This window comes from Polistes fuscatus, unplaced genomic scaffold (genome assembly GCF_010416935.1).
Source record: "Polistes fuscatus isolate 324 unplaced genomic scaffold, CU_Pfus_HIC Scaffold13, whole genome shotgun sequence".
Lineage (NCBI taxonomy): Eukaryota > Metazoa > Arthropoda > Insecta > Hymenoptera > Vespidae > Polistes > Polistes fuscatus.
Genome location: NW_025113031.1, coordinates 2,287,927 through 2,314,741, shown reverse-complemented (window position 1 = coordinate 2,314,741; position 26,815 = coordinate 2,287,927). Strand labels below are relative to the sequence as shown.

General features: G+C 34.1%; 1 protein-coding gene and 1 long non-coding RNA gene across 3 annotated transcripts in view; one reads left to right on the top strand and one right to left on the bottom strand.

Annotated features, from left to right (window-relative positions):
* The window catches only part of LOC122513824 (suppressor of lurcher protein 1), a 335,671-nt gene that overhangs the window by 258,159 nt on the left and 50,697 nt on the right, over nucleotides 1-26,815 (bottom strand). For both annotated transcript variants that reach the window (XM_043630302.1, XM_043630303.1), the window contains one exon: nucleotides 12,551-12,731. In XM_043630302.1, coding sequence (XP_043486237.1) covers nucleotides 12,551-12,731 — 181 coding nt within the window. The remainder of the gene's footprint in view (nucleotides 1-12,550; nucleotides 12,732-26,815) is intronic.
* On the top strand, nucleotides 9,977-19,235 carry LOC122513841. The gene is made up of 3 exons (XR_006302899.1): nucleotides 9,977-10,292; nucleotides 18,673-18,811; nucleotides 18,964-19,235. It is a non-coding gene; the product is annotated as an uncharacterized LOC122513841 (long non-coding RNA).

The following is a 26,815-nucleotide window of genomic DNA, read 5'->3' as shown; positions in this document are numbered from 1 at the left end:
CTTTCCCTTCATACACAAATTTCGTTTCCTTAAATGCCACAAACATTCCATTCCTTCCTCCCTACCTACCTCTCTCTCTCTCTCTCTCTATCTCTCTCACTCTCTTTCTCTCATTGTCTCACACACAAACACACAGTCACTCTCTCACACCTATACTTTTACTTTAGAATCATTTTCAATACAAATGCATAAGGAAGGAAGTTAATAACGCTATGAATCAACTGAATGATATCTCAGCTCGGCCAGGTGGAGAAACTTTTCACTCAAGAGAAACGTTCCTTTCTCTTTCTATCTCTCTCACTCTCTTTGTCCTTCCACTTCTCTCTCTTCCTCCTTTAGTCTACCCCTATTCTCGATTTCTGTCCGTCCGTGTCAATCGTAATACGCCAGAGTACTCTCGTTTCTCTACTAATTCTTCTTTCCTTTTTCCCTCTCCACCCCCACCCTCTCTTTCTCTCCCCCTCTCTCTTCTCTCCTCCTTTGTCATTTGGCTCGAGAAGTTACTTTCATTTAAAAATTAATTAGAAAGAAACTTTTCACGATATTTGAATGCCAAGGTGGGGTAGTAGGGTGGTTAGGTAAGCCCGGGCATCGACTTATCGAGAACATTTAATTCGATTTACACTTTTTTTATTCCTTCCTTTCTTTTTCTTTCTTATTTTTCTAACGTGAGATCAAATTTTTGGCTTCAGCTTCAATTACTTATTGTAGATGATGATATCTGATAAATAATAATTTTCTAATTTTAACTTTAAAATCGTCTTTGTCACATTATCTTTTAGTTTTCGTTTGAAAAGTTAGCCATTTGCTTTCAGTGTTAATAAAAGTCAAACATTTGATATACTTAGCTGTTATAAAAGCATGAAGAAGAAGAAGAAGAAGTGTCACGATAATTTCAGAAGAAGGGGTACAATGTTCATCTAATAAAACATTAAATTGAAATTAATTAATATTCAAAGTACGTCAAAATGTATGGAATGTTTAAATAAATGTATATGCGTGTTGAAACAATCTTAAATATAATTAGAGTGCATTAGAATATTAAAATAATTGTTAATTAATTGATAGAAATGTCTATTGTTGTCTAAAAGCTCGGAGTATATGATCTATGTACCATCCTCTTCAAAATCCACCGTTGGACTGGCACTTTGTCCTCTATGAAAGTACTTTTATTGAATGTTGTTTATATATGACTTTCAGAAGAGAGAATACATTTTATTGATTAGGAATATTATTTTCGTTATATTATACATATGTAACCGAACACTCAAGAAATTTCTCATCCCCACTCCTTCTTTTATAAACAAATGCATCTCGCAATACTATCGATCGAAATATTTCATAGCATAGATACGCAAATACACATAGGTACACCACACTAATACTAGAAGCTGCAATATCTCTGGTTTAACATTGATTTTTACCGATAATAAAAATAAATAGTACAAGTGAATTTTTTGTAGATTTCCAACGATATATAGAAAGTAGTACAATCAAGTTTTCGATCCGGCGTTGATTTTTACCAATGGCAGGAAGTAGTACAAACGAGTTTTTTGTCAGACATCGATTTTCACCGATCTTTGTAAGAAAATTATATTAGCAAATTTATTACTATCAATTATTTATAACAATCTGTCTGTAAAAAAATTAGTTTTTTAATATTGATACACATGAAAATGTATAAAATATAAATTAAAGTGTCAATTCGGGTGAAATGAATTCCCACAAAATTTCATACAATCAATTGTTTATAACAAATGCATCAATTGTTATTAACAATATAATGAAAGGATAGCCGAAGGCTTAACGATTAAAATGAATCTTTTACCAAGACTCTAGGATTAATAGTTTCGGAGATATTTCAATTTCAATTTACTACCGTAGATAATTTTTTATTGAATGAAACCACTGACCCAGTGACCTACATAAATTCCAAGAAATTACGCCGCCTTACTACGGTTACTACGCTTACTACGAGTAGTAATCACGTGACCCACTCACACCACGTGCTTCCAAATAATGAATAGAAAACTTCAAATGCTCGTATCTCAGGAACAAAAAATCGTAGAGACTTGACCAAAGATTCATTTTAAAGGGAAAATAATTCTCTTTTTACCTATGTACTCGTATACCTTCGATATAATAAAATTAATTTTATAAAATTCGTATAAACGTATATACGTAATACAATTTTCTTACAAATTCATATACTTTAACGAAGAATAATAAAACGACGATAAAGATTCTTTAAAATAAAAGTAAAATTAAATCAATCAAAGAGAAATTTCGATAATGGTATTGGTAAATAATCAAAAAGGTTAATTAACGACATAAACACGTTGCAATAAAAAAACTATCAATGATTTTCCCCTTTAACAAGAAACAACAAGTATACGAGTTCTCCCACGTTTAAGAAGAATTTTACGACGCGTTTTCGGAAAATGAATGAGCGGAAGATCAGAACGGGATTTCTCCGGGCGTACGCTTGACAATGTTCGGAATTTAAAATGGAGTGAAGGAGAAGAAGGAGGAGGAGGAGGAGGAGAGGTCGAATAGGTTGCCGACCTGGTGGTGCTGCTGCACAACGAACTATTTCTATCTCTCTTTTCACGGTGTACGAGGGAAGACGAAACGAAAGAAAACGAACGAACGTACCAGGCTAGCAGATGAAGGTGTGGAGAGATTGTGGAATGTGGAATGTGGCAGCAGCACCAGCACCAGTGAGAAAAGAGAGAGAAAGAGAGAGAGAGAGAGAGAGGCAAAATCTTTTGAATTATTCATTTCGAGCAGATGGATGGAAAGAGAGAAAATGATCGAAAAGAGAAAGAGAGAGAGAGAGAGAGAGAGAAAGAAGAAAAAGTGAGAAAAGAACGAGCGCAATCAGTGAGGGCCAACGCTCGGTTAATTCGTGTTTCGTGTCCCTTTTTGTGCTCGGGACACTGACGGAAGAACGGGGATAGTTAATCATAGTGTGCGAGAACCAGCCAGCTCGCTGGCTTGGTACCTTTCTCTCTCTCTCGCTCACGATTTTCTACCTTCTTCTTCCTTCTTTCAACGTTTGACTGAAGGGAAGAACGAGAGAGGAATCGCAAAAGGGGGCCATGCTTCTACGACACAACGAAGACGAACCTCCTCCCCCTCCCTCTCTCTCTTTCTCTCTCTCTTTCTCTCTCTCTGACTGGATACGAGACCTTACCCACGGAAATTGGAAACGTCCCGTGAAGAGAATACGAATATTCGCGCCTTATGGTCTTCTTGTATGTTAACAGCAACGTTGGTAGTAACTATAACAGTAGTAGTAATAGTAATAGTAGTAGTAGTAGTAGTAATAGAAGGAAGGTAAACGATACGAATGAAAGAATACAACGAGAACCGAATGAAACTCTCTCAAACGTCCATCTTCAACTGCGATATATTTCACGCGCGTACGAGAAAACGATTTATCGCTATTTCCTCGCGAGAGGAAGGGAGGAGGAGGGGAGTGGGGGAATGAAAGGAATCAGAGGAAAAGGTACGAAAGGGACGAGAGCAGGAACTTATCCTGTGTCCACGTGAATATAGCTACGTCCATTAGCTCGTCTCGACTAAGAAGAGAAAAGGCGACGTATCCGGCTTTTCCTGGACTACCATACCACCACCATCAGCATCACCGTTTTAGAAACAACGATTCTTTCAAAGTTTAAAACGTTCTCGTGGTCTCTTTATTACCTAGGATTTCGTCGTCTTCTCTTACTCTCTCTCTCTCTCTCTCTTTCTCTTCTGTTACCTATATATATATCTTTTTCTACCAACGGTTAAAGTACCACGAGAGAAAGAACACGTAATAAACGTTCGAATAAAATACACGGGATAAAGAGGAAGGGTTCCGAGCTTTCTTTCTCTCTTTCATGAAAAAAAAAATAAGAAAAAAAGAGAGAGAGAGAGAGGAATAAAATTCTGGATGTTACACAGAGATACGATACTCGTCAATTATTATAATCCTCTTTTTACATGACTATAATCGCTACTGAAATTTTTATCGAACATTTGATACGATGATTGAAATTATTTTTTTAAAACAAAAAAAAAAAAGGTTATCTATTATATTTTTATTTGATATAAAAATTTTCGTTCTAGATTATTTGAGGATAAATAAAAATCATATATTATTATGTTGTAACACAGAGTAGTTTTCTTCGTATATGCAAGATTCATAGGGGTCCATCTACGAGAAGAATAAGAAGAAGAAGAAGAAAAAAATGATAACAAAGAGTGGCAACAAAGTTTTAAAAGAAAGTTTCCAATCCCCCCCAAGGAAAATGGTAAAGGAACCCATGTTTTATAACAGCCACTCCATTCTTCTTCTTACTTCGGATTATAGATCTTCGTGTAAACTATGACTGTTTTCTTGTCCAAACTCACGCGAATATGACGAGTACTTTTATTTGTTGAAAATATAATAAATTATTCTATGATATTTCGTATTAACAATTATCTAGAATTAATAATAATAATAATAATAAATAATATTATTGAGATATTTTACGATGTCAATTATCGAAAAAGTATTTAACAACAGATCTTAATCGTATTTATATAATCCTCTCATAATTGTCCACCTGTGCACAATATACAACATTATTTTCTATCTCTCTCTCTCTTTTCTCTTTTCGCACGTGTTATATAATCCTTGAAGAAAAAAATAAAAGAGAGAAAGAAAGAGAGAGAGAGTGAGAGGGAGGGAGAGGGGGAGGAGGATATGAAACCGGAGCACTTTAAACAACGATTTTTCTGGACGTGTTGAAAAAAAATGTATGTAAATACTCGGACGAATTTAAATGGCCATAAGCACGCGTATTTAACTTCCATTAGAAATAGAAAAGAAATAGATGTAAGAAAGAATGAAACGAATGTAGGAAAGAAATAAATAAAGAAAGAAAGAAAGAAAGAAAGAAATAAGAGATACATATATTTCGTAAGGATATTCTATAGGAAAAAAAAGAAGAAACTAAGAGGCAAGCAGGCTTCTCTAAAAGACTTGGAACGTGTCGCGAATGAAAGGTCCCTCTTATCGACCACGATTCTTCCAGCGTTACACAATCTCGAGTATCGATAACGGATCGGAAAAAGGAGTCTGCTGCTCTCTTTCTGAAGTAAACGAATTTAGGCTAGGTATATCTGAAGAGAATCAATCGACGAATCGATACCGTAACAAGAAAAAGAAAGAAAACGAGAATGCAGAGAGAGAACGAGAGAAATAAAGAAAGAGAGAAAGAAAATGAGAGAGAGAGAGAGAGAGAGATAACTCGATAGTAGTAGAAGTAATACTAGTGGTAGTAGTAGTAGTTAGATAAAAGTCTTAGGAAAAGCATTCTCGAATAAGAGTTCTTCTTTTCCCTTGGAATCGAAATCGACGAGTTTTCAAAGCGTTTCGATTTTTCTATCGCAATTTAAAACAACATCAAAGTATACCCTTGTCCCCCTGGTTCTACGTATTCCATTTATCCCTTTACTCGTCTTAAGTTAAGTATATCAAATATTCATGACAATTAAAAGAAAAGAAGCTCAATTTGGAAAAAGACGGACGGATAGATAGACAGAAAGAGAGTGAGAGAAAGAGAAAGTATATAAGGAAATAAAAGTAAGCAGCTTGTTTTAAAACTTCGATTCGTCCGTCTAGTACAGTCGACAAGCTACAACGTTTGTCGAATATTTCGAGCAAGTGCTCGAGGCTTCCGACTAATTTAATATCTCTAAGGGAAAGTTAAGTTAGGGTTTATATAAGAGAGAGAAAGATATATATATATATATAGAAAGAGTGAGAAGGAAAGAAAGAAGGAATGGAAGGAAAGGAAGATAACCGGACTTTCTCCAACTAACCGTCATATCGCGAATTGTCATACCCTGCCGCCCAGGAATTTCATCTCGCACATAATTAATCTTGGCAATTACGCAGCCGACAAGTATAATTCCATGACTCCGAAGGTATTCGGAAGCCAACGTTACAACGTTCAGCACTATCCTTGGTTCACCCACAAACTCGAGGTTTCTCTACTCTCATCCCTCTTCCCTTTCCCCCTCCCCCCTTTCCACTATTCTATTTCACATATATAGTATATATATATATATATATATATAGAGAGAGAGAGAGAGAGAGAGATAGGTCTCTTAGTTGTCTCACAGTCGTATGTTTCTCCGTACACGAAACAACCATGATGTTGGATCGTCCTGGATGCCTGGCATTTACAGACGACACCTTCAAATTGCATCCACCATGTGACGAGCAAACATATCACCGTCGATTCCGAATGTGTACCATTGTCTACAGTATCGTATTTTTGTTCATCTTATTTTCCATTGCATTCTTTCTTATTCTCCCCTTTTTCTCTCTCCTTTCTATTTCTTTATTATTATTAAAATATTATTATATATGCTAAACAACAATTTCACATGAAACGAATGTAAAACACTTTTTTATGCTAGAAGCTAAGACGTATGAATATTATTTTTAAAATAAATTGAAAAAAGAACAAACGAGGAATAAAAATACGTTTCGCGTCTCTGTCCATTTTACTTCATCTTTCTCTCTTCTTTTTGTATTATTTAAATAATAGTAATAAATAAATAAAGGGGATGATTTTCTTGTAACAATAAGAAAGATAATAGTTCATCTTTGAATTCCAATTTTATCGAGAAAGAGAGAAAGAAAAATCAATATCGCATTCTTTGGTTAAATTTTATCCAAGAATTTTCAAATATATGGTTAATAACATGACCGACCAGTCGGTGGGAGGGAGGGAGGTAAGTTAGGAAGAAAAGGAGGAAGAGGAAGAAGAAGATGGTTGGTTGAGGTAAGCTTAATATCGGACATGCCTGTAATTCAGAATAGTTTTTAGACATAGAAATGATTTATAGCCCGGGGTAGTATTAGATTCGTAAATAGAATCCCCTTTTAAGAAGTATGTATAGCATAACTGAAAGGATGAAAGCGTGCCTTGCATAAGTATAACGTAAACCACTTACTTTAAAAGATTTTCTCAACACATATTTTGAGAAAATATTCATTCGTTCGTTATTTTTCTTTTTTTTTTTTCTATTTTTCCATATCCTTAGATTATTTTTCTTATCTAATCGAGTTGAATGATACAAAACGTAAATATCGTTACAGTCAATTTCTAAATTAGAATACTAGATATTTTGTTAAAACGTATACCTAATCCTGTTCAATTCGACAAAATAGCGGAACCGAGAGAAGCATGCGTTCGGTTAAGGGAAATTTCAACTGGAACGAAGGATTATGTAGAGTAAATGTGTGAGAGAGAGAGAAAGAGGAGAGTGAGAAAGGGAGGAAGAAGAAAGGGATGGAAAGTGTCGGAATCCTTGAAACGATTTACCCTGAACTAGGGGGAGAGAGAACGTCGTTCGTTGTTGTGCAAAACGTAGGAAGCTTCGAATACGTTACTGCCGAATTGTTTGCAGTATGCAAGTGGTTAGGTGGTTCGTCTTACTTGTCGGAAGTACGTCCTTGTGTGTGAGACGTACCGAGTTCGTGGTTGTATAATGTCCGACAGCACGAACATCACCTGGTATTAGCATACGTAATCGTTGAGAATATGTGTGTAACATATACATGTACTTCCTATACATATCTCTGTGGTTAAAATGTATGAATAAGATCCCCACTTTTCCCCACCCCCAACTCCGTGGTAAAGTGACGGTAGAATACTTCCACAATAAAGTGCAAGAAGGAAGGAAACGTTGGAAATGACCAGACAACCTGTTCGTCTCCTTCAAGGATTATCCTAAACCTCACCTCACCTCACCTCACCTCACCTCACCTCACCTCCTTCCTCGAGAACGATACTTATCCGCTTGGAAGATCGTTTGCCGAATTTGTTCCACTCGACGAGACGTACGCGACGAGAACACATTAACCTTTTCCAAAGAAGTTAATTTCTACACCTTCTCTCTTTCGTACTTACCAAAATACATGGTGAACTATAAAGAAAATCGTAGTAGAATAAGAAGAAGAGGAAAAAGAAATCTAAACTGTCACATTAACCAGCTCATAGTGTTTCAAAAAAAAAAAATAAACAATTATTCTCAATAGATAACCCTTTAAAATTTAATTGAAATTATTATTTTCATTCGGAACATCAAGATCATTTTTACAAGCTCGAAAATTAAAATCACCTGATCTCCAGTTATACTTAGTGAAGGCAGGCAAAACAACCATAACACGTCAACAAAATTATCTTCCAATCGTATGATAAAATTTAAAAAATTAAACCGTACAAAATAATTTGCAAAAATACTAATACAATAATAATAATAATAATAATAATTAAAATCATTCGAAGATTCTCGATCATCGTCTGAAGAATTTTCTTCGTCAGAATTTGAAATAGAAATTTCTATGAATATTATTTTATTTTTCGTTATCGAAATAAATCGATATATATATTTCTGTTTTTTAATTTTATCTATGGTTTTCTTATTTTCTTTTTTTTCCACGTTTCTCGTCGAAAGCAGTAATAGCAACAGGATGTGTACAAAAAAAAAATAAAAATGAGAAAGAGAGAGAGAGAGGGAAAGAGTGTTCCCATTCGAGGAGACAGACGTATTCAGAGCAGAAAATAAAATCTCCGGGGTAGTCCGTTCACGGTGTATTCAAGAACGTTCTTCTCCTATTCTCTCTCTCTTCCTTTCTTTCTGTCCCTCCTCTGTCCTCTATTCCCTCTCTCTTTCATCTCATAACTTTTCTCAACCGAAAACGACGACTTCCTATCTCCAAAGCCAAACTCTTCTTCTTCCTCTATCGTTCGCCATTGAAAATCGTAGTTTCTCTCTCTCTCTCTCTCTCTCATTCTAACACATACATATGATTCAACTGACCCACGTAGCACTTAGTTCTCTAAACCAACCGGCAAACTTCGTGAGATGCATTTGAAATGCGACACGTGCCACGGCAAAATTTTCTACGACCAGACGTGCAATAGTAAGAGCTTCTCTTTGACTTTACAATTTTGAAGAGTCTTTGCCGATAAGAATCATAAAAAAAAAAAAATTCAAAAAAATACCACCGCAAATGATTTCTATATAAAAATATATTTCAATAAGGGAAGAAAGAAATAAAGGAATAAAGGTCAAACGTGTGCAATAATACGGAAACTGTCTCTTTGACTTTACATTTTTCAAGAGTCTCCGTAACAGTTACGAAAAATAAAATAAAGTAATTAGATATAAAAATATTTCGAAAAACACAAATATATATATATATATATGTGTTTTGAAATGAGAAGGAAGTTCATCGAGGCGCAAAAATTCTTCGTCAACGTGTGTCAAAAACTTTAGTCAGAAACGTTCCGGACTCGACGAAGTGTATATCGAGACAACACCGAGAAAAGTTGTTACATGAAAAGCTACCCGGTTAAATTAGTTTGATAACAGGATAACTCTCTCTTTCTCTTTGAACTGATTAAATGCAATATAAAGAAAGAAAAAAGAAAAACAATAAGAATAATTCTGCTCGTTTTTTTTTATCAATCTTATTAATTATTTTAACGCGATTACCTTTTCGTATGATCCATCGATTTGTAGAAAAAAGAAAAAGAACATTATTCGACAAATTGATCAGACACTTTTAATCGCATTAAAAGAAATATAAATAATAAGTAATAATTTAAAAAAGTAAATTGTCACTTTGGAAAATGCATAAATATAAAGAATACAAAATAATAATCTTATTTACTTTGTGTAATAAATTGAATTTATATTAAGAAAAATGTAATGTTATTTTTGAAATATAAATTAAAATATAGGGAATTATGTTTGACCGGTATTATCATTCTAAAGAAAGGATTTAAACGGGACATAAAATTCGTGCAAGTTAGATAGCACGAAAGGCTTTTACTTGGCTTAGAAACAGCACACACACACATACACATACGAAAAGGAGTGAGAGAAAGAGAAACGGAAGAGAAAGAGAGAGAGAGAGAGAGATAGAAGGATGTACATGTCGCGATACGATGTGGTGTCGCGGTTGCAGTGGGAATGCATCTTGTCTCTGTATATCCGTGCTCCGATTGCAGTCGTGGTTCTACTCGATGTCGAGGAACCGTACCTTACAGTCGTGGAGTAATCGAGTAAGGTGATTCCCGTTGGTGGTAGTTAGCTCAAACGAAGAGAAACTGAGATAGACGAAGAAAGATATAGAAAGAGCCACGAATTTTCAGCTGTCACTAACGTGAATCAACGAGAATGAACGAGCTATTTCTCACACACAAATACATACACAGATATACATAAAGACCGTAAGTACATATGTGTATAGTTTCTAATCGAGATTGTCATGATAGATCAAAATTGATAATTAATGTAATAATAACTATAAGTGAAATATTACCTTTCGAGGATACGATAAAAATCTTATTGTTAAAACTTGAAAATAAATTTAATGATTTTTTTTTGCTTTTTTTTCGATTGATCAACGATTAGGAAAATATTAGATGATTCGTATTTGAGATACGTCGTTCCTTTTTCTTTTTTTGGTTGTAGATTGACAGAGAAAAAAATATACTTGACGATTCATAAAAATGATCTGTCGTTGGAATGATTTTAATCATTATTATACGATTTAACAGTCGTTTTTGAATAAAAAAGGAAAGAAAAGATATTTTGTTTAACGATTTAAATGCGTGTCCCCCCCTGCTGCTTTTCGGTGCTTATTCTTTTTCTTCTTATTCTTCTTATTCTTCTTCTTATATTCTCTTATTCTTATTCAACCTAGGTCGAATACGTTAGACCGTACAAATTGGCTAGCAAGGATCTTTCTCTAGGTTCCTTCTCCTGTGCTTTTCTCTTTCTCTAACTCGAGTATTGCCAAGAACTGGCACTATAAGTCACAGCTACTCGTTCCACCGAAAGAGAAGAGAGAAGAAGAGCTGCTTCTCTCTAACACACCCGTTCGAAGACGAATTCGCATTACCTTGAATTCAATTTATCTTAATGGACGTTATTCATCCGCAAATTTCCAAAACCTAACTCTTATATTATAATACTTTATTTCTTTCGTCTAATTTAACGTTTGAAAAAAAATGGCAAAAATTGAGACGTTCTCGTTGATAGAAAAAATATAATTACATATACGTACAAGAAAAAAAAAAAAAAAAAAAACCCTTCCTTCCCCTCGGCAAAAGAGAGGAAAAAAATTTTAATCGAGCTCGTAGATAATTTAATTAATTAAAAAAAAAAAAAAAAAGAAAAGAAAAAAATAAGAGAATACTAATTTCTCTCGGGTGTAAACGCATTAAATATGATATGACTCGTGATATACGTTACGTTGAAACCTTTCCCCGTAGTTTCCAACTACGTGTGCTTGTGCAAAAATATGTAATAACGAACAGCAATAAAAATGTAATCATACTTAATAGGAAATTAATGGAGTGTAGGGATCCAAGAGTTGGGGTGGGATCGTACGCTCGGGACATTCTCAAACTGTGCGATTATCGCGAGTATTAAAGTGAATCAACGTCGCTCAGGGCCAAGATGCTAGCGACTCCGGAGTCAGTGTTCCTAATGTTTGTCTGCCGTGACGTTCACGTTGGTATCCAAGCACAGGACTTCCTACTACAAGCTCCTTAATGTAACTACACGAACAGGACTAACACTTTGAATAGAGGAACGCGTTTATACGCGTTGGTTCTACACCAACTGCGGAGTTAACGCACACCTAGTCTTCGAGAATATCGATATAATTTAACATACGGGACACGAGGTACGTTCTAATGGCTAAGGACAAGTCCCCTTGTTCCTTTCTCCACCAACCGGAGAACCCACTACTGGCGCAAATGAAGTCACCCAAGACGCCATTGTCCCTTCGCTCTGTAATTTATAATACGAGTTAACACCCTTCTCGGGTAAGAATTTGAATTCGAGAAAGGCGTCAACGCAATATATATATATATGTGTGTGTACATATGTATATGTATTTATTTATATATATGTACACATATATATAAATGAATATGTAAATATAATATAATATACTTATACATATACGCGTAATAAGAGCGTATAAATATATTCGTGTGAACGCAATATATATATATAATAATATACTAATACGTATACGTAATAAGAACATATAGATATATTCGTGTGAAAGTTAACTTTGATTTCCTGCCTACCCAAGATTCAAACTTCGATGAGTTCTCGATAATTAATTCAACCAATCGAACACCGGTTAATTGCTTCCTATCATCCTTCAAATAAATTCATGAATATTAATCAAATATGATACCTATTTGAATTAACACTTTGGTTAATGGTAGGATTTTGTCGTATAATAGGAGTATATTTTACCCGGTGATTTAAATTATTTCATTCTATTATATTTTATAACAGACGAATATTTGCTTTCGAACATTGATTAATGAGTTTAAAGGTGATCTACCGATACGATTCAATTCGATTTCTTCCTTCCTTCCTTCCTTCCTTTCTCCAATTTTCTACTTCACTGTAACTACTATTATAATTATAAAACATTTGTCTATAATCTTATTACACTTACTCGGATCTAACTCGATGTATGTTAAATTGATGAAAGGTTAATTCTACGATCTCGTCTGGGTGACCGGTGAACGTGTAAAGAAGACAATCGATGCTAGGTGGATATCTTCTTGGAAAATAAGGTGTCATAAATGTACCACCCAATGGTCTATCCGTACTGCTATACTTCACACATTTGCAACCTGAAACCGAAACAAATAAATATTTATCATCTAATAAATATACTTGAAAAATCGATTATCATCTTAAATATTTATTTTTATTAATTACTTTTTTTCATTTGTGTATATATTTCCAATGTTTGAATAAAAATAAACATGTGAATATAAAATATCAACGATTATAATTTCAAAATAAGTCCGATTCATTTGGAATCATCTTCATTGATGTAAAAAATATTCAAATATTACAATGATATGAGATTCAACCATTTTTGCAGAATACTTTTCTTTTCTCGAAACTTTTCTTATTTCCAAAATGAAACCTTCAACCCTTGATATCGATCCCTTAACGGTAACGGTCTCGTGTCAATTTCGAAGAATTAAATTAAAGTTTGAATTTTTCATAAAAAGAATGATCTTTCTTCATCTTTTCTATCTTTTTTTCTCCTCTATACTTAAAAAAAAGAGAGAAAGAAAGGTAGAGAGTAAACTTTTAGACAAAATTTTCCAACGTCACTCTGACGATGCATTACTTAAAAACGTTTTTATCTATAGTGTATTGAAATAAGAAAAGATATATCCTCCAAGATGTCTACAGAAAATTTATATCCAATTTTATTTGGTTATTTTGTTGTTGTTGTTGTTCTTGTTGATGTAATTTTAAATTTGTTAATTTAACAGTATCGAAAGGTAGATGATTAAATAAATCTATGATTTATGGCACCACCGAGTTTACCACGAAACATACGAGTTCTCATTATCCATCAACAAACCACAACATGCGCGAGGACAAAATTTAATTTCCTGTTTTTCAATTAACTTCTATGGTAGATTGTTTCCCATTCTCTCTCTCTCTCTATCTCTATCTCTCTCACTCTCTCTCTCTCTTACTTTATCCTTCAGAAAATATAGTGGTCATCGCTAGAATAATGTGAGAATTCAAACCTTCTTATATTTTAAATGACGAATCTTCTATACAACTTGAAATCATTTGAATATAAAATAACATTTATATATTTATATTCTTTTTTTCTTTTTTTATTTCTTAATTTGAAAAGAATTTTTTCTTTTTTTTTTTTACCTTCGCATAATAACGTAATATTAAATATTATAGTCATGTAACGTTACAGAAAAAATTCTCTACGTTTAAACGGAGAAAATAAAGTCGCGTGATATCGAAAAAAATTGTAACCAACATTTTTATGGGATTTTAATACTGGCACTGTTAGTGGTAAGCTTAGATCGAACGTCCCTTTGACGGATAAATACAAAAGCTTTTTCGATCGAATGAATTGATTGCGACTTGTCTCTCTTCTCACCCTTCGTCCTACCACCCTCCCACCCTTTTTCCCAATCCCTTCCAACCTCTTTCTCTCTCCCTCTCTCTCTCCTGTTTCTATATACATACTAAACGTACGTACAAAGTCGTAGAATATGCAAAATGAAATTACAGAATTCTTCGAGAAATCTTTGTAAATCATGAGAGAGAAAAAGAAATGTTTAACGTTACGTTAAAATAGTCGTTGAACTAAGATAGAATTCCATGAATTTCTTCTTTCGAATGTTTCACAACTATACTGCGGATAAAATTAAATAATAAAACTATGAAAAAGAAAATAAAAAGGATGGGGGGGGGAAAGGTGATACTTGAAGACTTCTTCCCTGCCATCAAGGACCATAGAATGTATTCGAAAGAGAAATAAGAAAGGGAAGAAAAATGAAAGAAGAAATAGTTGAAGAATAAGAACCGAGAGAAGAATTAATAATGAACTAATTACTCACTTCAGTAGTAGTGGAAGAAGTAATTGAAAGATCGTTGTGTCTCAATAGGCACCTAGAATTAAACTGACTTACTTTTTCTTTCTCATTATATTCGCAACGACCTATATATTGTACCATAATTGCGTTTATTTTCTTTTTAATAGTATACCTCTCGCATGAGACATTGAATTCACCTTATTCTTATATAAATGTTATCTTTTGTTTTGTTTTTTTTCTCTCTCTATATATATGTATAAGTATACTCATTATTTTACACATATATATGCAGTATTCTTTCTTATACGAATGTTTATATTCTTTTTAATAGATACTCGAGTGTGACACTAAATTTCATTTCTTTTTATATACGAATTATTCGTTATTTTCTTTCCAATGCGTATAATATATATATAAAGATATATTAAATTATTTATAAAATTAATTTAATTTTCTACGGACCGGCGTAACTTTCAAATCGTATAACAATAAGTTAATATTATTATTATTATTATTATTTATTCATTTAATTTTCTTACTCCAATATGGTGCATATATATAATATTTCATAATTATTATTTTTGCAATGAACAAACGCGTTCTTCGAATCGATTATCAATTCCAGTTAGAAATGTGGTAATAAATTTAATATTTATGAAAATTATTAATTAACTGTTAATGTGTGTTCTTTTTTTTTCTCTGTTAATTCCGAGTTATATAAATTCTTTTGTAATCACGTAGAAAGAAAAATCAGACTGCAAAGAGTTAATTACTTTGGTTAGTAACTTAAATGTACATTTTTTTTTATATTAATGTAAATGTTTTTATATTATTTTAATCTTACTTTAATTATAACAATAAAATGATATTTAATTATACGTAAACAGAGGGTATATATAGTATTATTTATAAAATTAAAGCAAATATTATACTACGACAATTAAATTGTATTTATTTATATACGCAAATAATGATTTGGTACTCTTTGGAGAAGTTAAGCAAATATTATATTATGACAATGAAATTGTATTTAATTGTATACGCAAATAGTTATATAGTACATATTACAGATGATAAGACAATATAATAAAATACTGTTTGGTAAGAAATATTTGTTGACTCATCGAAATTCCATTGATCTTAAAATGCAAGTAAATGCTCGTCGACGTATAGAAGAGAAATGCTTTAACGATTTCTAATGTAGGTCATTGCGTAACGTCATTAAATACGAGAGCAATAATTTATCTAAAGTAGTATGTATCTCCGGCGGCATTGCTATTCGTCTTTGTCGACAACCAAGAAGACGAAGACGAAGACGAAGACGACAGTAGACGAGGACAAGAACGAGAGGATGAGAGGACATAGATGATGAGAATGAAGATGAGGAGGAGGAGGAGGAGGAGGAGAAAGAGATGAGGAGGAAGCAAAAGCTGAGGAAAGACGAGGGACGAAACGAATAACGCGTTTCGAGACGATTATTCTCGTTGAAGCGATCCATTAGCAACCACCATTCGTTCCCATTCCATGTAGTAGAACTAATCCAAACAAAGTAATTTGTAAGGATGCTAACGCAATTAATCAGTTTGGTTTCTTTAAAAAATGAAAAAGAAATATATATAAGGTAAAAAAATTGGAAGAAAAACAATGACGAGGAGGAAGGAAGGAAGGAAGAAATAATGAAAAAGAAACTCCTCGACGAAAATTTTAAGAACAAAGTGTTGTAATATATTCGAAGACGAATTGAAAAATAAAAAAAGAAGAAAAAAAAAACAGAACAAAATATAAAAGTAATCGTTATTTCATAATGAGATCCAAGAGTTCTTAATGTTTCGAATGAATCGTTAACAAGTAGTCGACAATTTGTTTCGATCATTTTTGCACACCGTGTTTCTCGTTTTCACGATTAATTACTGGACACGATTAAAGGTGGGAAAAGAAGAAGAAGAAGAAGAAGAAGAAGTAGTAGTAGTAGTAGTATTAGTATGAAAAGAAAAGCATTCGATTGGTACAAGAGAAAGAAAGAAAGAGAGAGAGAGAGAGAGAGAGTTAGAGGTACTGTAAATTGTCTCGACTTCTCCACAACACGGTGCGAATTAATAGCTTCGCGAGTCACAAGTTGGTCTGGGATCTTTAGTAAATTAGCAAAAACGACGAGTTTCCCCCTTTTGCTCTTCCTACACAACCCCCGCCCCCACCCTCATTCCATTCCTCACGTTCCCTCCCCCTTCCCCTTACCCTCGGCTTGTTGTTTTTCCAGTTAATGCCAAGCCGCAACTACTTTTACTCCCTTCTTCGTTCTCTGTTGCATGCTTTGCTTTGCTTTGCTTTGCTTTTCTTTTCTTTTCTTTTCTTTTCTTTCTTTCTTACTTTCTTTATTTCCCTCGCAGTCTTTCGCCTTTATTATCACATCTTTTATCTCTATTTTTCTCACAGCGTGTCCATCTCTCTTTTCGCAAAGCTTCACCACGGCGTTAGCTAGGACGACACCCTTGTGACCCATATTCGCAAAAATGTACGCTGAAAACTCGTTTTCTCTTTCTCTAACGTGTACTTCTTATTTCTCTCTCTCTCTCTTTCTTTCTTTCTATTTCTGACACTCTCGATTTTTCGCGAAACCACTTTTATAGCACTCGCTTGTTCTCCTAAACTCATCGTACATATATTTATTTGTACAAACATATATATATATATATACCCAACGTATGAAGTACGTTTCACGACTGATTAGTACAAACCGTGAAGAACACTCGAGATATTTTTTCATATTTATTTTTCTTTCCACCCTTCTTTTCTACCTTTCGCTCACAACCACCGCGTATCTTCTTTCCTTTTTTTTTTTTTTATTACTCTTTTTTAAATTACCTTTTTGATTATTTTTCTTTTTTTTCTCTTTTTTCTTTTTTCTTTCTCAAAGTTCACCACCTATTTTATTATACGACCAATTTTTTTTCATATTTTCCTTTTTATTTCTTCTCGCGCGGAGAGATAAACGAGCGATGACTGGTTTAATTGGAATTTGGAAGTGGAATGCCCATCGAAATACGACGATTACGACGACCAAAATGACGACGATTACTACTACTACTATTATTTCTACAACAACAACAACTGGACAACATAAAACTGAATATACACAAATATGAACGTGTAAACACCGTGTCCTGGACAATAAGAAAATAATGGAGGGTTATACCGTTTCAATCCCATTCTAAATTGTGGACGGGAAACAAATACCGTCCCCCTACGATGGATGAAAGAGAATGTAAAAATTTATCGATCGGTCCCTCTGGGACCTCCCAAACGTACCCGTTGTTTATTTTTTAGAAATAAATTGTAAAAGTCTCATGAATCAAATATATATATATATATTTTTATATGATTTTTTTATATATTTTTTCCTCTTACTATGTTTTTTTTTTTTTTTAACTATAGTTTGACTTTAGTTCGGTAGAATATTTTCTGCAAACGAATATAGTGAAATGTAAAAATGTAAGTTAGAAAAATGTGAAAAACTGTACATATCCATCAGAGTGACGTATTACTTCTTCTCTTTCTCTCGTATACGTTTATAGGAACACGCGTGTGTGTATGTGTATATATGTGTGTGTAAGTATGTCTATTCGAAGATAAAGTTTATTTCGCAAGATAGTCAAGAAATTCTTGGCGATTCCTTTGAACAGCGTATGGGTAACGCACACGATAGAGAATAGAGTGAGTTTTCTCGCGTTTGAGCTCTTCTACTATATCAAAGACACGTTCGGCAAACTTACGAGGAACCTTTTTACATTTAAGTAAGTATCTTATTAACATCAAACGTTCGTACGGCACGTTCTCGCCTTTCCGAACTTATTTATCCTTAACGTTGCGTTGTCGCGCCAAATCGCAATGATTTATGACACCAAAGGGTTCCTTCTGTCACCAATAAAAAGAAAATAAAAAGAAACAGAGATACATATATACATATAAAATATTTTTGAGTATTCCCTTAACTTCCCTTCCTTTCCCCTCTTTGAAAACTAACAACAAGTTCGATATATCTATAAATCTACGATTGAAAATAATCCCCTCCCCAAAATAAAAAAAAACGTAAACGATGTGTAAAAATACACACGTTGGGTGCACGCACATACACGAAAAATACTCGAATATGATCTTAAACGCGACGTGTTCAAACGTTTCATGGAAATAACTGGTTTCGTTTCAGGAAGAGAGAAGAACGAGTAGAAGATGAAGAGAAAGTTACGAGGAGGAGGAGGAGGAGCAGGAGGAGGAGGAGGAGGAAAACGTGACGAGGGACGATGAAGGCTGACGTTGCAATTTCCCCGCGAAACTGTCCGAGAAACGTAGGGAATATTTTAAGTAGCGGTGGAATTAATTTTCGCTTCGCTTACATATACCTACTTACCAAAGATACATATATAGATATATACATGTGTGTATAGGTAAAGGTATATTATGTACATAGATGATACATGCTGTGCTTTGTATGTACAAGGCTGAAAGGACTGCGGCCTCTTGGTTGCTCAAGTGTCGTGCCCGGCTGCTGCTACCTCTGATGTTACTACACCTACAACCTAATACTACTTTATAATACTACTCTGCAACACCCCTGGGAAAGATCATTGTTCGGTCACGTTCCCCTCTCGCTAACTTCTCGAGCATCTTTCTTCACTATTTATAACATCCTCTATACCCTACATCGGAGTGTTAATATAATAGAAAAAAAAAAATACAAAAATACAAAAAGTGTATCTATAAAACTTCAAACTCACGATTGCAATACAAATTAATAATAGTAATAATAATACTACTATTATAGTAATAATAGTAGTATAATATATAGTATATATATAGTACATATATAGTATATATATAGTATATAATATATAGTATATATAATAGTAGTATAATAATTAATAGTAATAATAGTACTAATAATACACGACGAAGAAATAGATAATAAAACAGATCGATGAATTTTTCCGTCGTTTAATAATTTTTCTTTCCGAGAAATATTCCAGGGAAACTATCGATCTATCGAAATACGAGTCTAGGAGAAAGTAAGAGAGAGAGAGAGAAAAAGAGAGAGGGAGAGGGTTCGTTATTATGAACGTTTTCGGTCGAGATTTCGTAAGTTTCTTCAAAAGTTTGTTGGAAAAGGGGATGGATGGGGGATAAGGTTGCACAAGTAATATCCAACCCTCTAACGACGCGTGGTGAAGTTCGTATATTTTTTCTTCTAGACGGCAACAGCGGTAACAGTAGCAGTGGCAGAAGGAATAGTCGCAGTAGGTAGTAGTAGTAGTAGTAGGAGTAGTAGTAATAGTGGTGGTGGTGATGGTTGTGATGGTGTCAGTAGTAGAGAGGAGGCAACAGACTCGAGGAAGACTCGGAATACTTTTGATATCTTTCCCGATAAGTCAGCGTGACATACCTACGAGACGTACACATTAAACTCGCAACAGCAGATGCTACCAAAACTAGTGTCAGATAGAAATAGAAAGAGAAAGATGGAAGTAGAAATAGACAGAGAGAAAAACACAGTGAGAGAAAGAGAGAGAGAGAGAGTGAGGGAATGTGAGTGAGTGAGTTTACCAAGGGTTGGTTGAGCTACCACCGGTAGACCGTGATTTCATCCAGCGTCGACCCTCATCCACCAAACCACCTCTTTTGCCTCGAACTAGCAAAGGCGCATCCTCTCGAGCATTATATTTTAGTTTGAGAACTCCCGCAGGTGATTCACGGACCACTGACACGTTGCGGCACACCGAAATCCCAGAGTCCCTTCTTCGCCATCTGATTCTATCCTTGATAGTTTACCAATACATCTACTACCCCTACAGCTTATTTCTTTTTCTTATTCTTCTTCTTATTTTTCTTATTTTACATCTCCTTCTTTCCGAACTTATATATAAAAAACTATATATATATACGTATGATATACGTATATGCATATATGTATGTGACACCTACGTAAAAGATCAGCCGACGAGGTAAAAGAAGCGATTTTATTATTGTACGAAAGGAAACACAAGAAATCACTTAGTACTCGATTCACATTGGCAACTTGACTCTTTTCAGCCGCAACTTGCCGCAACGCGAAATCGTCAACTTGTGTGCTGACTTTTCTACCAAAGCTTAAAAAGAAATCTCTTACGTTCTATTTTATAAAAGCCTAGATATCTCTCTCTCTCTCTATATATATATATGTATATATATCCTATCGAAAGCATCTTATATCTATCTTATATCTTCTCATATACACTTGTCTCTGTCCCCCTTGTCTCACCCTTTATGTCTCTCTCTCTCTCTCTCCCTTTCTTTCTCTCATTCGCACACCATCTAAATTTTTTGTTCTTTGTCTCTAACGTTTATATAATACATGTATACATACGATAGAAAGATATAAAATCTGTATATAGGAAGAAATACTTATCTATCTTGCTACCATCGAGATTTCTCGCGACTGCACAACGTCTTCTACTCGAGATATCTTTTGAAAGCTCCGGCTTTCTTTCTTTTTTTTTTCTTTTTTATCTTCTTCCTTTCCTTATCTCATACTCTCTCTCTCTCTCTCTTTCTCTATTTCACTCGCTCAGCCTCTATCTTCTTCTTCTTCTTCTTCTTCTTCACCACTCTTAGATCACGCGATTACTTCGTGGACACAGAAAGGCTTCTGCTAAAAGCTGCAGGATAAAGAGGCGAATAAAAAAAACCGAGTTAAAAGAAAGAAGAATACTCAGCATCCACTAAGAAGTGCACCACTGTTTCTCGCCTTTCACAACTTTCAATGTATATGTTTAAATGTATATATATATGTATATATATATATATACACTCTAAGGGATTTTTAGAAAACCACTTACCCATTATTCCTACGTTTCCACGCTTTTACGTCGTGTCAACGATACGTGAAACGTGTCTAGAAAGAAAAACAAATAGAGAAAGAGAGAGAGAGAGAAAAGGGGGTGGTGGCGAGAAAATTTATGAAACTCGATAAAATTTGTAATATTAATCGGGTACGGACGTCACGTTTAACATTAATTATAGAAAGAAATTTGTCGACCAAGTGTTGTTGCTAATGGTTGGTTGGTTGTTGCTGTTTTTCTACCGTTGCCTTTCTCGAATCTCATTCGGAAGTGCAGAGATTTCGTGTTATTTATTAAACAACGGATTTCGACTGAATATTTTCCTTCCCTCTCTCTCTTTTTTTTTTCTTTTTTTTTTTTTTTTATTTTTCTTTCCCCCCATCGTAAATACAAAAGTTAATCTGTTCTCTTATAATCCGTGCATTGCGTAATCTTCGTTACAACAAGGATAATAATTTAATGGGAATCCCGTTGATACCGTAGTAACGGTGAAAGATAGAGATAGAAAAAAGTTTGAAAATTGTTCGAGCAAGAATTTATGGTAGTTGCATTCATTCGATGAATTTCTACAATAAGCTCTTGAACTTTCTAATGATATTAGATTATTTGTATGTAATTGTTACTGTTATTGTTGCTTGCTAGTTTGCTTGTTTGTTTATTTGTTCGTTTGTTCGTTCGTTTGCGTTTATTTAATAAACGCAAATAAATCATTCGTTGATATATTACTCGAAGATTAATTTATCGATAATTATTCGTAATATCGTTTTAATGCAAACTAACTATCAGGAATGGATAATCAGAAGAGGCGCGTTATTGTTATCTGACAAATGTCGCGCGATAATGATTTTAAATTAGTTCAAGTTAATCTCCCGTAAAACGGGGGGATAATTGTCGAGAAAATTATTCCCACGATTCTCGTACGTTAATAACAATAATTACAATAATAAATCTATTCGTTAAACGTATTATATTATATAGTAACAAATACGGATTTTTTCTATTATTCATTCTTTTTTTTCTTCATTATTATTCATTAATTAATCGAAGTCAAAAGGGATGCGAGATTAACTTGACGAACGTTTAATTCTCGATCCATAATCACGAATCCTGGACACAATTACGACAGTTTGATAGTCCCTTAACCAACGCGTCAAGTTTCGTGGACATTAGAGATACCTCGGAGAGCTGGAATTTACCGTCTTGCGGTTCCCGGACGCGTTGCTCCCAGCCGCAGGAATTTCCTCTCAAACGTGTGCGGTGTTTACGCACTTTGGAAAAATACTGATTTGCAAGCAACGTAGGAAGATATAAACGCAACTGTGCGATTAACGTGGTGGCATCATATTTTCACAACTTTCTTTTCCCTTTCCCTTCACGCCAGTCACCTCACCCCACCCTCCTCCCTCTTTACCACCATTCCCATGCACTACGAAAAAAAATTGTATAATTTAGATAAAGACAAAAATGATTACTACGTAAAAACTGATCTATCTTATGGAGGAAAAAGAAAAAATCAAAATCAAAATCATCCAAGCTAAGTGACCGGACGACTATCGATTTAAAAACATCTGGCGCGAGTATTCTTTGGAGATTCGATAAAGGATCACACGGTAGACGAAACTAAGTGGCCAAGAGATAAATTGAGAATAATACCTCCCACCCTATCCTCCTCCTCCTCTTCCTCCTCCTCCTCCTCCTTGACTCACGTACGTGCCACGTGCCGTTTTTACGAGATCGGCCTTTCCCGAACTCTTCGTTCATGTAACATCTGCTCTCGTACAGATTATTCTAGGATATTTTTCTTCTTCCATTTCTAGATATAGATACGTGAAAATTTTCTAATGAGAATAAAAAAGAAAACAAAAATAAAAAGGATAAATAAAAAACATAGAAACAATAACACAACGCAACGAAACTAGTGAAAAGAAGAAAAATCTATGTGAAGGGATATACATATATATATATGGTATAAAAAAAAAAAATGTATAATAAAATTAGTGGTAAAAGTGAACGTATCGATATAGAACGATTTCATCGTCGTAGCAAAATGCCGATTTGATAGCTTGTACGACATGTAAAAGGTTGACGTGCAATGGATATCAATCTAGGTACAGGTGGTCAAAATATCCAACGGAACAAGTTAGCAAGAATTTATACATCCGGCTGCCAGTGGTATTGTTTTATCTTCTATTGGCTAGGATCCGTTCCACCACCGACCGGTCGTTCTCTCTCTCTCTCTCTCTCTCTTTCTCTGTCTCTCTCTCGCGTTACAGGAATATTTTTTCTCCCTTTCGCGTTTCGCAGCAGTCCCTGCCCGCCCTTCTCCTCTCTTCCGAACCCTCCTCCTCGCCTTCGCCTACTTGTTTTTTTTTTTTTTATTTTATTTTTATTTTTTTTTTCCATTTTTATGACCGTACAACGGCAAGTATTTATTCATGATGACAATGCATACCACAATGCTTTTCCGTTCTCGCGTAATCAACCGTTTCGTCGTTGCGCACAGAGACCAAAGTCATTCTAATTTATAAATAAAAATAAAGAAATAAAACGGGGGAGGGGATAGGGAAAAAAGAAAAGAAAAGAAAAAAAAAATCTCAAATAACATCAAATTCAGACGGGTTTTTAATTTAAAATTGTGTATAAAATGTAAAAAATAAACGACCCACGTCGTCGTTTCTTTAGAGATTCATGAAAAAAAAAAGAAAAAAGAACAAAATAAATACGGGGTATATAATTTAAAATGGAAAGTGGAAAATTGGAGAAGTATTCGAAATTTTGGAGAAGTATAGGACGATATGTGTGGCATTAGCGAGAATCGTAATTGAAATATTAATTTATGACGCATAACGAGCGGGCTAGTAATTAACACGCTCTGTAACCTCGTGTCAGCGAATGCGCAATGCATGCATTACTGCGACATAGCCGCATTACATAAATACTCGGCTTTCCTCTGCTCCGAGCCAGATCATAATGGGCAAAGTGTACAATTCGGCCATTATCCTCTCGCGATACCACCCTCACCTCTATTTCTCTCTCTCTCTCTCACTCTCACACTCCCCATTCACAGAGAAAATCCACGAACGTATAGGTTCACCCTTATTCTCTCACCCTCTCCATCCTGTTTTCAACCACTATCGCGTGTTAAACTATTCAAGAAACGTCTGAACCGTTCTAACAACGCATTTCGCTACTTTCATCTTCATGTTTTGGTTTATCATTATTATCATCATCATCGTAGTTATGTATCCTCTTATTAAAACTATTCTTTTTTATATGAACATATTTATTAACATATCTTCTTTTCATATTCTTTTATTTCTCTCACCAAAGAGACAGGATACGACGACGACGACGACGCGTTACCCTTTTATCCAACCTGACGTTGAATTACGATAAGGCGTTGATGACAAAGGAAACGATTAAAATAATAATAATAATAATAATATAATTTTTATCACAGCCCTAGGCGGGGGCTTTTGTTTCATTTTTAGCCGAGACAATTTTTGTTCACTGCGAACCGTTCAACGAGTACGCGATAATTGTCGAAAGCTCGTTAAAACGTAGAGAAGAAAAATAAAAAGATATTATTCCGACGTAATAAAGTCGATCAAACCTGTCACGCTTGTTTCATCAAGCAATAATTCGATTAGTATGTCAAAATTGCCAACGCGAATTTATCGAAATTCAAATGAAAAGTTTCGTTAACCGATGACTTCAACTTTCGTCACTGTTCCATATCCGAAATAAGATTGATGTTAAATTTATTAAAATACGAATATATGTGTTTACATATGTAAACGATTTTAATTTCATTTCAAACACATTGTTTTTACCTATGCATAATTAAATAACAAGACAGATTCCTATGAGTTCAGTCGAACGAACGAACGAACGAACGAACGTTTATTGGCGTCTACCAGTCCTTTTAACAGAGAGATCATGTTTCAGTAACAGATCGAACATTATGATGGATCACTCTGCAAGGTTGTACCGCATTCAGTAAGGAATCCCACAGATACCAAAAGCAAATTTGATGTTCCGTTAATAAACTCGTTGTTGGTCCAAACCCGATTTGAGTTTCGATCTTCCTTTACCAAGCTACACGCAGCATCAACACATATCATTCTAATTGTAATTAATGAGATCCTAGGAGATTCGATTTTCCTTTATACCCTTTTTTTCCATCGTTTATTCCTAAAACTTTGTATAGCGTATTTTTATTAAACAATAATCATAAGAGAAAGAAAAAAAGAAAGTAAGAATAATTGTGTTTTAATAAATAATATTATAATAAATAAATAAAAACGTATGAATAATATTGTTATTAATTTTTGAAAAAAAGAAAGTAAGAATAATTGTGTTTTAATAAATAATATTATAATAAATAAATAAAAACGTATGAATAATATATTGTTATTAATTTTTGATGAACTTTAAACGAATGTAAGAATGAATGATGAATGTTCTTAGATGGTATCATTAATAATCTTACTTTCTTAGGATTTTTCTATCTGGGTAAAATTTCATGATAATATATTTACCTCTATCTTTACGAGATTAAATGTTTAAAGTTAATGGTATGACTTGTTAGAAAGGAAGCAAATAAATGATCGTCATCTGCATGCAAAAACATGCTTGATAAAATCAGATTTCTCTTTGCTTCTCTCGCTACTTTTTTTCTTTCTTTCTTTCTTTCTTTCTTTTTCTTTGTTGATAAAAAACCATAGTAAAATATTCGTTGATAATACAGATCTACGAAACTACGGTCGATCGAATGTGACAGGAATCATGTCCGTTTGGAAGCGTATATTCTTTCACTGAATCGATCTCGTTCATTGCGAGCCATCGATTCGATGAAATTTTATATCGGTCCGAAGGGTGCAATAAGAATGCAAGGAAATTTGAGTTGTGGTATATGGCGAAACGAAATTTTTTCGATTAAAACAAAACAGAATATAAACGAGTATACCACATAGATAGATAGATAGTAGAAATAATAAAGTAAAAATAAAATTTCGAATCGAGAGAAAAACACGAAAAAAAGAAGACGGAAAAAGAAATGAAATGAAAAGAAAAGAAGAAAAGAAAAAAAAAAGAAGAACCAAAAACAAAAAACTTTATACGAAACCGTACACGCGAAATTCTCGTACGAGAAATAAACCTATATTAACGAATGAAAATTTATGTTTAAATCCTATCGAGCAATGACAGATATCCATTTATCATCTGACTTGTAACACGAAATAAATTTTGATAAATACGAGAAAACCTAGGCGGTGTATCGAATCGTACAAAAAGCAATAGCAGTACACGAGCCGTTAATAACAAAGCTTCGAAACGTACCTGAAAGAAGAAAAAAGAAATAAACACTAACGCAAACGTGGACACCGACACGCAACACACACACACACACCTACACGTGAAACCAGTCAAACGCAAATGTAATAAAAAGAATGATAGACGCGTGAAAAAAAATGC